General features: G+C 41.2%; 1 protein-coding gene across 1 annotated transcript; it reads right to left on the bottom strand.

Moving 5' to 3' along the window:
* Positions 1–7,053: 7,053 nt before the first annotated feature.
* hoxc1a (homeobox C1a) lies at positions 7,054–12,630 on the bottom strand. The gene is made up of 2 exons (XM_034696286.1): positions 11,913–12,630; positions 7,054–7,837 (listed from the first exon to the last, which is right to left on the bottom strand). Exons 1-2 carry the CDS (start codon positions 12,454–12,456, stop codon positions 7,431–7,433), a joined length of 951 nt encoding a protein of 316 aa, XP_034552177.1. The 5' UTR covers positions 12,457–12,630; the 3' UTR covers positions 7,054–7,430.
* Positions 12,631–15,525: the final 2,895 nt, after the last annotated feature.

The following is a 15,525-nucleotide window of genomic DNA, read 5'->3' as shown; positions in this document are numbered from 1 at the left end:
AGTCTCTTTATCATAATGCTCCCATGCCCTTCAAATAGAGAGGATGAGCTTTTGTGCACCAGGCATCGACACCAATGGGTTAACTAATGATGGCATTAGTGTGTGTGTGGGTGTGTGAATGAATGTGTTCCCTGCTCATGTGCGTTAGTGTCTGCGTGCTATCATTTGTGTGTATATGCGTGTATGTGCCTTTCACAGGTGATCAGTCAAGGCTATCCACTCAGCCCTCTTCTTGCAGCCCCCTCATTACAGCCCACTATCTCCTCTAAACACCTGCAGCCCCACAGCCCACCTTCAGCTCCTGGGCCCACATGCTGCCTCTTTTTGTCCCAGTGCTGAGAGAGCCTGCCCATCACATCAATCTACTGCACTGTTTATATTTATGTACAGGAGAGAGGCTAAAAAAGGCCCCTCTTACTGTGGGCTTTATTGACTAAGCATTAAGCGGACATTATCAGGCGATAGCCTAGTTATTTATGAGGCGGTGATAAAGGCTGCAGGACTGAGTTATGTGAGAACCAGGAGCAGGATGAAAGCTGCTCATACAGCAGAGCTGATACCCCATGCTTGCCTCTCTCTGTCTGGGTAGAGAGGCTCGGCAAATGCCCCAAACGGAGCTGAAATACTCAAGGATTTATGGGTGGTAAATTTATGCTCTCCATAGGTCAAACAAGGGGCTGTTTATCTGGGTTTCATTGTCACTGTCTTCGTGGCATGCGCCGCAGGTACTGAAATTTTCATATTTGCTTTAGGCATGCAGCCAAAGAGGGAGGGGTATGTCATTGACCTTCTGAACTTAGTTTTGAATTTTCAGAGCAACACTTTGCTTGTGCTTTTGAGATGTTGAAATAAATTATGTATGACACACACATCTCTTTAACTGTGCACGTTGAATATGTGTGTATTTTGGAGGTTTGCAGTAACCTTGTGCATGAGGTCTGTGGCTGTCTTTGACCTGAAAAGGGAGGAATTTATGCCTTTTTAGTTTCCTGACTTTTGTTGGCAACATACCATAACGACATATATTATATGATTTGATTAGACACGGGTTATTAGTATAGAGCCTAGAGCACTTTTGTTTCACTTGTACCCCTGCTATCTGCACACACATGGATCTCAAACACACACGCACATTCCACTCAATTTTGAACATGCACACATCCTCACCTCTGTATGGCGTACCCGGCTCCATCTTACCCAGCCAAAGCCATCTTTCTCCTCAATAAACCAGGTCAACAAACAAAAAGCAATTATGTTGGGCAGCTGCCGCCTGGGAGTGGGTAATTACAGTGCGGTGTGGACAGCTTCATTCTAAACAGGTACTAAAAGCATCATTAATCATCCTCCCTCTGACGCCTCGCCCTGGTCACGTGACACAGGCTGCTGATGAGCAGGGGAGGGGGATCTGCCTTGGGGAGGGAAGGAGCTAGATCTGATTGGCTCCTTCCAGAAGTCCTTTTAGAGGTCAGCCAGTCAGCAGAGATGACCTGCCAATGACCTTGTTTCACTTGACCCTTGAGGGCCTGAGGGTCACTCTCTCATATCAGTTGAAGAGCAGGAGGCAGAGGCAGGGAAGACTGATGACATGTAGAGGGAAGAGGAGAAGAATGGAACATGGGTAGAGAGGGAAGAAACATAGAAGGTTTGTGTGAGAAAAAGCAACACTGGGAGGGGTGAGGATGAGGAATAGAACAGTAGATGTGAGGTTTGATTGAGCGCTTTGGCTTTCCTTTTTGCATAAAATGACTAGTAAAAAAATGCTTTTTTGGAGCAAGAAAAACCAGTCCTGCTGACTGCTTTACCTCATCCCCCTCCCCTCTACTCTCTTCTTTTCCCTTTTTTCCATTGTCAAGTGCCAAGATGTCCTCAGGTTGATTGGAAGGTTTATTACGTCATGTGAATCAAAATAGTGAGGATAAAAAACAACTCTATGTTTGTCTTTTGAAAATGATTTGGTCATCACAAAACGGCTAAACATGACAAAATCTAAGTTTCAAATTAATTTAGTATTATACATTTCTATTAATTTATTTTCAACCCTGCACTTACTGTATTTTTTTGTGTTGTGCACCCAGCACAAGAATCAATCCTTTCCCTCATGAAACAGAGCCAAGATGGCGGCTGACACAGACTTGATTGAGAAAAGTTCATGAACTGTTCCCTCACTGAGCACAGACTGACACGGTTGGCTGATTGACAGATGAAACACAAAGAGACATCTGAAAAACAGAGCGCCAACGTCCTCAAACTGGTACCCGTCCCCTTCTCCTCTGTCTCTCCTCCACCTCTCCCCTGCGGCCCCGCCCCTTTCTCCTCTCTCCTCCATATGTCTATGAATCTGTCACTATGGCAACCTCACCCCAGGGGCAGGAGGAGGAGGGGGATTCCTTCGTTCAGACAAATAAGCATTGCAGGGCTCATTTATGATGGTTTGCTTAGGGATTATAATACACTGATTGGAGGTCAAAATGTCTGCACTTGATGTCATGTTTGGACACAAAGTGTGTGTCTGTGTGTGTGTGTGTGTGTGTGTGTGTGTGTGTGTGTGTGTGTGTGTGTGTGTGTGTGTGTGTGTGTGTGTGTGTTTCCAGGCTTGAGCCTTTTCAAAATAAGAGTACTTTGTGCCTAGCTTATGTGGTAAAGCAGTAAAAAAAAAAAAACATTCAGATATTTTTTCATATCAAGGCATTAAAAAAATTTAATCTTGTCAGCCTGCGGGGGATATGTTTTAAAAGTAATATAGCAATTTTCCTGAGGGCACAAATATGCAGCATACCACCACAGGACAAGTGCCATTAAATCAGTGGATTATATCAATGGCATCATTAGCATAGTTGCTCTTAGGTTATGCATCTCATGTGCAGTATCAGCAAACTCTGAAAAATCTTTCTTCTTCAATTTATGCTTGTCTGCAACTTTTGAAAGGGCAATCCAAACTAGTGAGAAGACAGAGCTGCTTCGGAGAGGTCAGCGGTACTGCACACAATCAGATACCTAGCGGGGGCCACCTTTTTGATTCGTATACTGATGTTGCATGATGCTACAAATAGATTCAGTATTGATTGTACATGATACTACTCCAACGCACAAACAGGAAACAGGCAAATTTACTATGCAACTGACTTGCAACCTTGACACACTTTCACCTCTGTGTGCACCCCTTCTCACCCTTTCCCCCCTCCTCTCTCACCCCCCTAATACCTTACACTGACTCAAAGTCCCCCTCCCTCACCCCTCCCGTGCTTTCAAGAGCAAATTTCCCTTTGCAGCCAGAAGTGCTGAGTGCGCCTGTTTGCTTTGTACACAGAAATTCGCTGAGGCTGTAAGCTGTCCCCAAACATCTGCTCCCTGGAGTGGAGCAGGAGAGGAGAGGCAAGGACTGGGATTGGTGTGCATGTTGTTGTCAGAATGTGTTATGTATGGATTTGTATTTGTGTGTGTGTGTGTGTGTGTGTGTGTGTGTGTGTGTGTGTGTGTGTGTGTGTGTGTGTGTGTGTGTGTGTGTGTGTGTGTGTGAAAGTGTGTTTGTGCATGGGCGTGTGAGCGTACAATTATTCAAATAGGTGCTTTGTATCTTTTTGAGCGCTTTATTAGTAGCACCTAGGAAACAAAACACATATTTGTGTAATTGTATACACAGGGCATCCAAATGTGCATAGGCACACACACACTGGCAAGAAAAAAAAACAGGTGCACGTCATTTCAACTTTCTTGATGTACAAATTGTTTGGTAGTCAAATATGAGAACTAGCCCGGTGAAAAAGACTAATAGTGCATGAAAGTCTGTGCAAATAAAGAAAAACAGTAAAATCAGACGAGCAGAAAGCTAAAATGGAACATTCAAATGATGTGCAATTACAACAACAACTAAGCTTTCTATATGTGCCTCACATTGAGTTAGAAAGAGCTTAACTTGATCAATTGATTTCCCTCCCCTGAGCACCGGTGAGGATATTACATGCATATTATGCATTAAGTTAATTTTAGGTCAACTAAGCATTAATTACAATGAGCTCAGAGGGAAGCTACTAATATGTGTTAATCTAAAACCCGATGTAAGTTACTCTGTAAGGCGCATATGTTCTGTCATTGCATGTGCCACAAGGCGCTCCTCAGCAAAACAGCTGCCCACATCAGTTAACATTGCAATCGAGACAATACAGAGAAAAACAGAGACTGTCAATATGATCATTTATCATGAACTAATACATCAGTGGGTTTAGTTTGACATCTCAATTCTGGGGTTTTACAAAAAAAAATGAAGCAGGTAATTTCAGTTTTACAAATGATCTTTGTACTTTTCTATTTTGTCATAAAATTGTTTGTTATTGATTGAAATAAAACAGCTGAAGCAGAGTTTAGAATATATTTCCTTATGAGAAATTATTACCGTGAAGACAAAGAAAAAGAAAGGTGAGGAAAACTTTGTAAGATGAGTTGTTTTGGTTTAATTTCCCTTTCATTCACCTTATGTACAAGTAGAGCACAGCTGTCAGTCTTGTGAACAAACCGTACATCTTCAGGAAGGAATTACAGAAGAGCACAAATTCATCAGAGTGGAGTCACACTCAAATGCTTTGAAACTAAATGTCAGGTCTGAACAAACAATGCGGTTTCGCCTTCCATCAATTGAGAGGCAAATGCTGAAGCTGCCACGGGATGAAATTAAAGTGATAGTTCACCCAATATAAATCAACCCTTCTTTCACCTTCACCCCAGTCCTATAATTCACATAGAGCTTTTTCTCTCCACACATTTTCTTGCTTCTATTTAAAAATCAGTGTATATTCCTAAGTGAATCTATTATACAGTATAAACTGAAGTAAAGTAAGTCTGTTTTTGTTTTTTTTCAAAGGACACACCTTCTGCAAGCATCCAACACTACAACCTGTAACATGGAGCCCTGTAACTGGGGAACAAATTTACAAAATATGATAAAAGAGTGTGTAATAAGGCCAAGCTCACACACTCCTCAGGAGAAACAGTGGACATGGGAAACCGTTTTTAGACTCCCATGCTTGTCATCACTTTTCATCATCATTGTCCTCATCATCATCATCCTCATAACCTTCACGAGTGCACTCTTATTTGCATTAAAAAGAAGGACACATTTGATGGTTTTGTTAAACATTCCACTTTGTACTATTTTGTTTAGAGAGAGTCGGCCTTAATGGGATGTCATTTGTTTAAATGCAAATTTAAAATAAATTGGGCTCAACACAGTTTTTGGTCTAGCTCACATGTAAAGTCATTTGTATCAATTACTAAAAAAACTTGTTTTTATAGTCTGAAACTCCTCTGCAGCCCTGCAAGTTTTGAACTTTATTCCTCAAAGCTTTGATTAGTATTAATGAAGAAGAATAACTTAAAATATATTGTTTGAAAAGGATTTATGTTTTAATAAAAAAGAATAATAATTCAACCAAATATGCATGAAATTTATAAGCAACGTGTATGTAATGGATAGTTGCTCTAAATTTTGGTTTTGCTGGCTCTGATATGGAATCACATTAAGTGTTAAGTATGCACCAGTAGCTTTAATTTTTCAACTTTGCTATTAAAAATAGGTCCGCAGTTTATTTCCAAAAAACCCATTGTGTAAAAAGACTCTTTCATCCAGTTTATAAAGTGAGCCAGTAGCATATTTTTTGTCTTATTAAAATAAGAGATAGGGCAAAAATTAGGTTAGCTTGAGGAAAAAAAACGCATTATGCAGGTCTGGTATGGAATTATAATATGAACAATTATCATATGGCCTGGTCGCCCCTCTATTCAGTTCGATGAAATATTGTGTAGACACAGAGAGCCAGCAGAACAAAAGCGTCCCGAGTTGTTGGTAAAAAAGAGAATACCGGAGAAAGAAATAAAGGAAGAGAAAAAGCTCAGATTTGGAGGTCACACATATTAATGGTGCATCTTTTTCTCTGTGAGCCGCTGACCGGGTCATCGTTGTCCTAAGGCAAGCAAAGGTCAAGAGGTGAGGGGTGAACTCTGGTGTAAGTGCATATATTAGCTTTGCCCTGCAGCCTGCATGTCCAGAGATGCAACTGCTAAGTTATTAATTCATTAGAAGTGTTATGTGCACGAGAACACCTGTTAAAGGCTTAAAAGGGACCTAATTAATTCATTTTGTTTACAGCTTTTTATTTTTTAAATCCCCAGCTGCTTCAAGGTAAATCCTTTGTTGTCATTAATACCCCTTCAGGAAATAGTATAACATTCATACACACGCTAATTGAAAGCTAAACAACAATATTCCCCTACATAAAATTAACGTGTCTGACGGATCATTTCTAGATATTAGAATAGACATCAACACGACAGAGACGCACTGGCATACCGGGAACATAACAGTGTTTAAGGGCCGGGTTTACAATCATTTACTTTATATGAGCTGAGATTTGAAACTGCTGCTCGAGCTGCTGGGGCCACGCGCGCAATTTATTGGTTGTGCAAAACAGCACAGACAGCGTTTTATTGTCTGCCCTCCCGCATGAGTGTTCAGGCTAAATGATCATTTTCTGATGCATGTATCGCGGTAATAAAAGACGCAACAGCTCCCTATCGTGACGTTTCTACATTCCATTAACATGCAGTTACACATGCATGCAAACGCTCCCAGTTTTGTGCCTTAAAGTAGATGGATCACCACGGATCAATACATCTAATACGATCAGTCAATAAATCTATCAGTCAATTACGGCTTTTTAATCTTTCCGGGGGCTGAGGATTATAAAAAAAACAACGTGAGACTACAAAATAAAAGCCCTTTGAAACTCTCCTAAATTCGTCTGATCCATTTCTGTTAACTTGAAAAATCCCAAATGTTCATTATTGAATTTTGTTTTGTTTACCTCACATGTGACCTGTTCTTAATGGAAAAATAATAAATTATAAGGGATTAGAAAAATAATTCCACTATTGATGAATTAAAGAACTTTCAGTGAAATATTGTTGAAATAATAATAAATCACACGTTTAGAGTCCCTTCAATATCTCAAAATAAATATAAGCAAATATATTCTTCAGCCTAAATAAATACAAGTAGCCATTTCATTTTTGTCATTTTAAACAAAACCAGGGCGCACGTGCCCTGCAGAATAAATATATTCAAGTAAAGCCACTTCCTGAAAAAGATGTGCAAGATAAATAAATAAATAGTCCACCTCCGTTTCTATGGACAATTAATATCATTTTGTTTCTTCGTTTACATTGTGTAGATATGGAGCGCGATGGAATGACTTGATTTTAATATTCAAATCAGAGCGCCAGTCTGAAGCCGGGCACGATGACAAATTGTTTTGACCCGTTCTTGCATGAAGAAACTTGCCATGGCGCCTCTCGCGATAAGCATCCATCCATCGTGTTAAACAAATAAAGGTGAAGCCTGATTGAAACCGATGCAAACGGGAATCAAAACATCTGCAGGCTCAGGAGTTCAGGGCCAGGTGTTTGGGAGAAAAGGTCGGTCCAGGATAGGGGCAGGTGTCCACAGTGTCCGCGTGAGAGTGCGCTGAAGCCGCGGGCCCCGGCTCTAAGACCAGTCCGTCCCTCTGTAATTTCTTCTGCTTCATGCGTCTGTTCTGAAACCAAACTTTCACCTGCGTCTCGCTCAGCTGCAGGGCGCCGGCCACCTCCACGCGCCTGGCCCGTGTCAGGTACTTATTGAAGTGGAACTCCTTCTCCAGCTCGGTCAGCTGCCTGGTGCTGAAGCTGGTCCTCGGGGTCCCGTTCAGCGAAGGATGGACATCCGAGGAGGAGAGGTTGCCGTTTGCTGCCTCCATAGCACCGAAGCCCGACCCAACGACACTGAACCCACAGGTCATGTGCATTCTGGCTGAGAACAGAGGACATGAAATAAGACATCAGAAAGGGCAATGAGGAAAGAAGCAAAAAGCACAAAACACTTCTGTGTAAAGTTATGCACGCCCATGGTCAGAAATTTTGATGAATAACAAGAGTCTAAACATAAACATTTGAATAAAAAAATGTAAACAATAAGTGTTCTGATAAGTTTTGTATAACTCCCCAGAAATTAAATAAGTTTTAATATAGATCTGCCCGGTGCATACTCAGAATGATAAATTGGTATCACATTAAAAAGTAGCAAAAACATCAAAAAAAAAAAAAGAAAAAAATTCAAAATTTAATAAAATCATTTCCAAGACACTGATTTGAGGCATTTGACCATGAACCAGTTTGATTTAAGGTCTTCACCCGTGAGTCATTTTTCTGTCTGAATATCGCCAATGTATCAACTTTTGCCATAGTCCACAGGGACTCTCATGGTGGTGTGGAAACAGGTGCATGGGCAATAGAATAATATCTATTGGGGTGGACATAATCACAGAAACACCTGTGCGGTATAACGCAATCTCATGCAATACCATCACATAGTGCAGCCTGAAGAAAAAATGCAGATCAGAATCGACACCATGCACTGACCTTATAGATTTGAAAGCTTTACATCAAGTAAAGATGTTGCTTTTGAAAAATGTTCCATGGCCAAGTTCACTAAAGAGCAGAACAAAATGCACCACATTGTTTAAGATATGCAGAAAAGTAAAGACAAATACATGTTTGGTGATGCAGAAAAACTTTGCAGCATTTACAGTCCATTAACTGCATCAGAATCATTAATAATTTCCCCTTAGGCCTTTCTGTGTCAATGACAGTGTAACAGTTTACAAACCCTTTCAAACTCTGCATTAATGACAAATGTCTCCATTGTTTTTCCTCTGAGGTTTCCGAGTCACACATTTAAGTATCATCTGTGCTGCATATGTGCAGTGAATGACAGGAACGGCAGCTAGATCCTGATTTTTCACTGCTGACATTGTGGCTAAGTCGTCAGTGAGTGTTTGCCTCTGAGAAAATGTGCTGCTGCTACATAATGGAGTCAGTGTGCCAGGTGTAGTGCGATCTCTCCCACCACAATTCACTAGGAGGAAGGTTAACAGGCCTCTAGCCACTTGGAAAAGCATAGCAGATGGAAAGGTCACTTATAGGATAAATGTCGACATCTGTGTTTTAAGGAAATGAATGTCAAGGTGGGCGAGTGGGAGAATTAGGGGGCAGCGGAGAAGAAGAACCAATACAGAGGAGCTGTACATAATTATGAAGTTCAGCTTTCTGGAGTGCAAATCACATGCACATTCTGATAAATGGCTGCAAAGATAATAGCATTGATGCCAGCCAGAAGGCATAAAAGAATCAAACTAAATATTTGAGGAATGACTTGCACGCTTAAAAATAGCCAGCCAGCAAAGGGAATGGAAGGGGCCTCCCAAGCCAAGGAGAGGAGAAGAAGAAAAGGTATAGATCGATACACATTGCCTCAGTCATCTGGGCATCCAGCCCACAGTAATTCAGGTGCTGTCAAAGCATAATTGAAGAATGACGCACTGGGAGTATATACACTGAGCCAGGAGATCAGGTTACTGCAGGTCTGTGGAGGCCTTTCAACCAGGAAGAATACGCCAGACTTTGTTATGTGCCAAAACCAATAGAAGCTCCAGAGGAAAGCATACTTTCACTAATGACTCTTTTACAAGTTACACAGTAGCGCTAATGAGTTACTCCTACAGATGATCCCCTTTAGAGAGATGCAGAAAGAGGTTACAGAGATGCTAGCAGTACTGCAAAGAGATGGCAGTGTGTGTGTGGGCGGCTGTGAGCAAATGACTTTCTCAAGTGCACAGATTTGGATCAGATGAGAGGCTAATGTGTTTTATGAATAAAATCACTCTGAGATCAGTCAAAGGTGTTTTTGTCACCTTTACCTCCCTCCGAGTAGCATCATCAGAGAAATGTTTACCTGAAAATTTTAATTCTATGGGAAGTACAAGAGGGATTGAAAAGCTAGACATTGTAGTTCTATTTTGAAATATTTATGACAAATTCAAGATGTTAAAGTCTCTTAAAGCTTCTCAGACAGATGCAACCTGAGGATAATGTTTACCTTGGGGTGTGAGAACACATCAATATCCTTAAGTAAATATCCTTTTTTAGGGTGTTTTGGCTACTTTGTGACTCTGCATCATGCAACATTGACATATTCCAAATGTGTTATAGTCAAAGGAAATGTGCAGTTAGGTGTTTGCAGGATCTTTTCCATATTTTTAAGACAAATTAAAAATGTTTGTGTCCTTCAATTCTTCGCTTACAGAAGCATCCTTAGGATAGCTTTAATCAATTTACACATCACTACCCACTTATCTGATTATTTGAGCCCTTACTTCTGCACCATATCTTAAAAAATTATAAATGTTTTGAAATCAAAACCTAAACCCTGTGCTCCTGTATGTTTTCTGCATCTGTATGAAATATTAGAGACAAATTAAAGATGTAAATGTCTCCCTTTGCTTCTCCAACTGCAGCATCACATGAGTGTGAAAGATGTGAACCCTCATCACTGCTCATTAATTTGACTTTTTTTAGTGTTTCAACATCAGATTGTGCTTATGCATCATTTGGCATTGAAAGATTCCAAACTCAAGAGCTTATTTTTTTAGTTTTCTTTGTATGTTTTCATATGTTTCAGAAAAAATAATGCATCTGATTGAGCATCATCATTAGAATTATGTTTATCAATGTGTGTGAGCGTTCATCAATACTAACTAATTAGATTTTTTGAGTGTGTTTTTGTCAGTTTGTGTTTCTGCCTTAAATCACATAGAAGTATTCTGAGATAGATCAAATGTGTTGAAGTCAAAAGCTGGAAATTCTAGTTCTGTGAGGGTTGCAAATCAAGTATGCTGCAACATCATAGTAAATAATTTCTCACACTAATGTGCATTTTGCGTCAGGTTTTTGTTGCACTGCATGCAGAGGAACTCAGGCCTTCCTTTACCACAAGCAGTGTGTGGTCAACCTGCATCTCTCCTCGGTGAACATTTGGGTCAGCAGCTCGCTCCCGGTAGACACAGACAGTGCTGTGGAAAAAAAAAAAGGACTGGACCACCACTGTAGTAAATCTTCATCCATGTAAAATTTATGAAACCCAACTCAAGTACAGTGGCCAGTCAGTCAACTGACACTATTGATCAAAATGAAGGATCTATATAGGATACTATAACTCACGTAAAATTGAGGATTGATAGGCATTTTTCACATTAGGAGGCTATCTGTATTTTTTTATTTAAAGCCTGGGATATGTATTCTTCTGTGGGCTCTGTGCCCAGGACTCATCACTCAGGGAAATGATGATCTGTGACAGCAATTATGTTAAAAAGGTGGACACATGTAAAGGTGCTGCAAACTGAAATCAATACACAAGGGCTTTCATTACAAACAGACAACTAATCAATACTCAGGGAGCACTCCGGCTTACAGGAGTAAGTTTTACTCAACTTCCTGTGAGGCTCGACAGCCACTGCTCTGATGCATTATTCAAAGGCTGCTGGTTAGGAAGGGCAGGGGTAAATAATTGATCATTTTCTGGGTTTGAATATACACTGTGGCTGAGCAGGCCTCTACTGTACTTTACACTCTTTGAGTGTGTGTACTGTCTAAAACCTACTTGCGACAGTGGGTGGAGCAAGCATGTTAAACAGGCATTAACATGAAACGGTTAAGGAAATAGTAACTGAGTCCTCATGTGCATATTCAAAACTGTCCTCGAGCAAACAGCTAGAGTTGCTTTTCAAGAGGTTCAATCTGTTATTAAAAGTGATAAATTTGGTGTTTCTCAGTTTAGTTCAATAGTGACGGAGGGAATGCACGTCGACAAAACGTCAGCATGTCCTTTCCCAGCGCCATAATAGAAAACTTTCGATCAAACTTCACAAACTATCAATGAAAGTTTTCCACGGTTAAAACGAAACACAACACATTTCTCACTGAATAAATTCATGTCTGAAGTTTCTTCCACCCTCCTCTCGTGCTCAGCCTTTCGTGACAAAAAAACTCACCCGCCCGGTGCTGACTCCTCTTCACTCTCATCCACTCAAAAGTTTTTCTGTTTACATCCACAGCAGCTACGTTGCAGTCCAAAGTTGCAGAACTCCCCACGTCAACCTGAATCCCGGGGCCATTGTGGGAGAAGATTTGAATTTGTTCTGTGGGTGACCCAAACCCGCTTTGTCCCGTCTCGTTGCTGTTTGACGCGCAGTATCCGCGTCCTGGAGAGCCCTGCCCCTGCGCCCTGCGCCGCCAGGGGACACGGGGCGATTGGGGGCAGGCCGGTGCCGAGAAACCATCGAGAGTCCCAGGAGGAGGAGGGCTGTCCAAAGAAGAGCACAGAGTCAAACTGTTTGAGAGAGTTAAGTACCGGGGCAGCTGAGAGTTAAATCCTGAAGCAACTTCCCCCTCCAGTCTCCCCTCCTCGTCACTGCTACAGAGTTCAGGATGAGTCCTGCAGTCTGGGTCCAGGTTTATGACCTCTTTGGCTCGGCAGCAGCCCGTGAACAGAGGGCTACTCTCCCCTTCGGCCGTTAACTCTTGATAGGAAGTCATTATCACCTCTCCCCTCCTGCATAATCATTGGACAGGCTCTCGCTTCATGCCCGGCCTCTCGTGCATCCAGTAACGCGTGGTCAGGCGGCTGCACGAGCGTGGGTACATTCCTCAGAGGAGAACCAGCGGTCCCTGATTGATGGAGATGACGTGCCCTCCTGGTCTCGGCCAATAGCTGGACATCTCTGTCATCAGAGAGGACAAACACTGAGGAAACTCTCTTTAGGTCAAAATTTCAGTAGTGCCATAAAAAGGAAAAGGTCCTTCAAAGCAGTCCAAAAAATTAATCTAAGCAGGCACTGAGGGCCTCTATGTGCCTCTCACCTATGAATACAGGTAGGATGTGACATCACATATGTTTGAATACACGTACACATATGTTACACTTCTTTGTTGCTCTTCCTGAAAAATGTGTTTTGGGTCAAACTCTGCTATTTTGACTATTTTTCACGCCAACAATGCAAACTTCTGTTCCCAAAGAGTAAATTAGCATAATATAGAGCTACATTGATGCAGCTAATGGATTATGCAAATCTGCCTTGGCTCCTTGAAAAATCCCGAGGCCCTCTTTAGCAAAGGGCTTAGGTCATGTGAAAGGCACACTTAATGGGTTCAGAGGTCGTGACAGCTGGTATTTAGAAGTTCAGTTGCAGCAGATTTGTAATTAGCCTCGAACAAATACTAAAAAAGTATGGCAGCGAGCAGAGATCAGGAAGTTGAAACAGACTGAAAGGCAAAGTAGAACTCCTGGTTCCTCCGAAGAAAAATAGAACGTGATATTTTAGAGTTGATTTAAAATAAAAACAACAGGTGTTTTATTTTTTACTTCATTTCCCCAACAAATCTCTGTGTTTGTTTAGGATCGACTTTTCAGACATATGCAAATATGGGACATGCTGTTATTGAAAGCTTGGTAAGAAAATCAAACAAAACATGATCTATATATCCATAGATACAAGACAACATATATTTAACCAGGGCTATACACTGTTTAAAAAATGAAAGTAACAGCTCAAGTAGACTGTGTTCTTGTGCAACAGTAGATATTCAAAAACTCAGCAGCGACTCGGTGTTACCACCTCCAGAGCAGAGGTGAAAATGTCAAGAAGCTCCATATTGCTGCACAAGGTTTTGTTTTTTCTCAAGTCTGGTGACCTACTTTCAAACACATACATCCCGTGTGTGTGTGTGTGTGTGTGTGTGTGTGTGTGTGTGTGTGTGTGTGTGTGTGTGCGCGCGCGCGCGTGTCTGTCGTCCAGCCTCGCATACACCTGAAAAACAATCGAACTAATAGAGTCAATGAAATCCTAAATTTGACAAAAGTATCAAGTGTTAATGTCAAATATCAAAAATATTTTTTCATTTAATTCAGTTTAATTTTACTGTTTAGAGATTGTGTATGAGATTATTTTTCCTACATGGGATTATTTATTATTTAGAATTATTTTAAATAATTAATTTTCATGTGCCCCATGAATCAATCAAAAGAAAAATGTAAAAATGAATACATTTGATATGTTGATTGAAATATATAAAATGCATGCAATTATTTCATATTATTAGCCCATTATGATTATGTTATTGATGTTTCATTTGCAGATTACTGCACAAAACCACCAACCATAACATTCGATAAAAATCCCAAACTCTCTGTTACTGCTCTTATCGTTTAATTCCAACAATCCTTCCTATGTCTTTTAAGTCTGCAGTAATTACAAAATAATTCAGCGTAATGAACAACTTCTAACTGCATTCTTACAACACAGAAATATGGTCCCAGCTGTGGGAGTTAATGGGATTCTACAGGCAGCGATGTGCTGAATGACTGAGTGCAATATATCCCCTCTCTTCATGCATTTGCAGCGCGCGCTGATCCATCTTCATGTCAGCTCGGAGGTTACTCAGGGTTCACGCGCTCGCTTGTTTCTCTCCTCCACACTCAATAAATAAATCTCTGCAGCTTTCTGTTTACCGCCTGAATATAAATTTGTTTGCAGTCGATCGAAGACCTGTGCGGAGGTATTAGAAATTGTATTTCTGTAATGGCTTTCAGCAGAGGGAGGGAGGGGAGGGGAGGGGAGGGGAGCAAGGGGTTGCAGAGAGGGGAAAAGAAGAAAAAACAGGTGTGAGCAATCTTTGCTTTTCCCCCCCTATGCAAACGGATTTTTCAAAACATGCAGCAGCACCCTCAGTCTACTGCCTTCAGACAAATTACATTTAAAACCAAGTAACCTTTTGTCTTATAGGACAGCAACAGCAATCAGTGTTTGTTCCTGGGAGTGCCATATGTCTGATTAGCATATTTGAAGAGCTGTTCCACATCACTGACCAGCACTTTTATGCAACAGAAGTTATATTATCACATAAAACAAAAAACACACAAGTGATCTTCGGCTGAGGACAGCTTGTTTCCCCCTAAACCACAAATTCTGCATGAGATGGCTTCAGAAATAAGACGGGGGATAATCCTAAAATTTAGGTGAAATGGAAGATTTGATTTCCCTCTAACCAAAATCTGCATCCCATTTACAAAAACAACTGAAATTATTCCCCCAATCCTTCCAAAAAAAAAAAACGTCCTCTCAAAACTGGGTGCAGGCATTTTCCATCCCCGCCTCTGTTGTTGTGACTGGAGGTGAGGTAAACATTGCAGCTCTTGTGTGGCTCTGTCAGGAGGCAGGAGAGACAATATTGACTGATGCTAATTTGTTTTGCGTCCATGCTCTGATGTGTGTCGATAGGCGGTCGAGGTCCTGGGATCAGTGCCGTCCGTGTTCAGATTACCTCAGTGGTTTTGAATTGAACCCTCATCCATGCTACCTCTGCTGACATCAGACCCCCTTGTGGCCCTCCAACACTGTCAGGCCTCATTATGTGTCAGCTCTTGACCCTCATAAGACTGGGAATTAAGCAGCGCTGACAGACGAGTGTCACCAACAAGCATGAGAGGTCAGAGCTGTTAATGTAGTTCCTGGACGAGGAAAATGACAGCCATCTATGCCCTGTTTATGGAGCTCAGGCTCATCAATGTGGCATCATGATAGAGCTGTAATATAGCGGAGGGACAAA

The sequence above is a fragment of the Notolabrus celidotus genome, chromosome 11, assembly GCF_009762535.1.
Source record: "Notolabrus celidotus isolate fNotCel1 chromosome 11, fNotCel1.pri, whole genome shotgun sequence".
NCBI lineage: Eukaryota > Metazoa > Chordata > Actinopteri > Labriformes > Labridae > Notolabrus > Notolabrus celidotus.
Note: the sequence above shows the minus strand (reverse complement) of the source record. Positions and strands in the feature narration are given on the sequence as shown.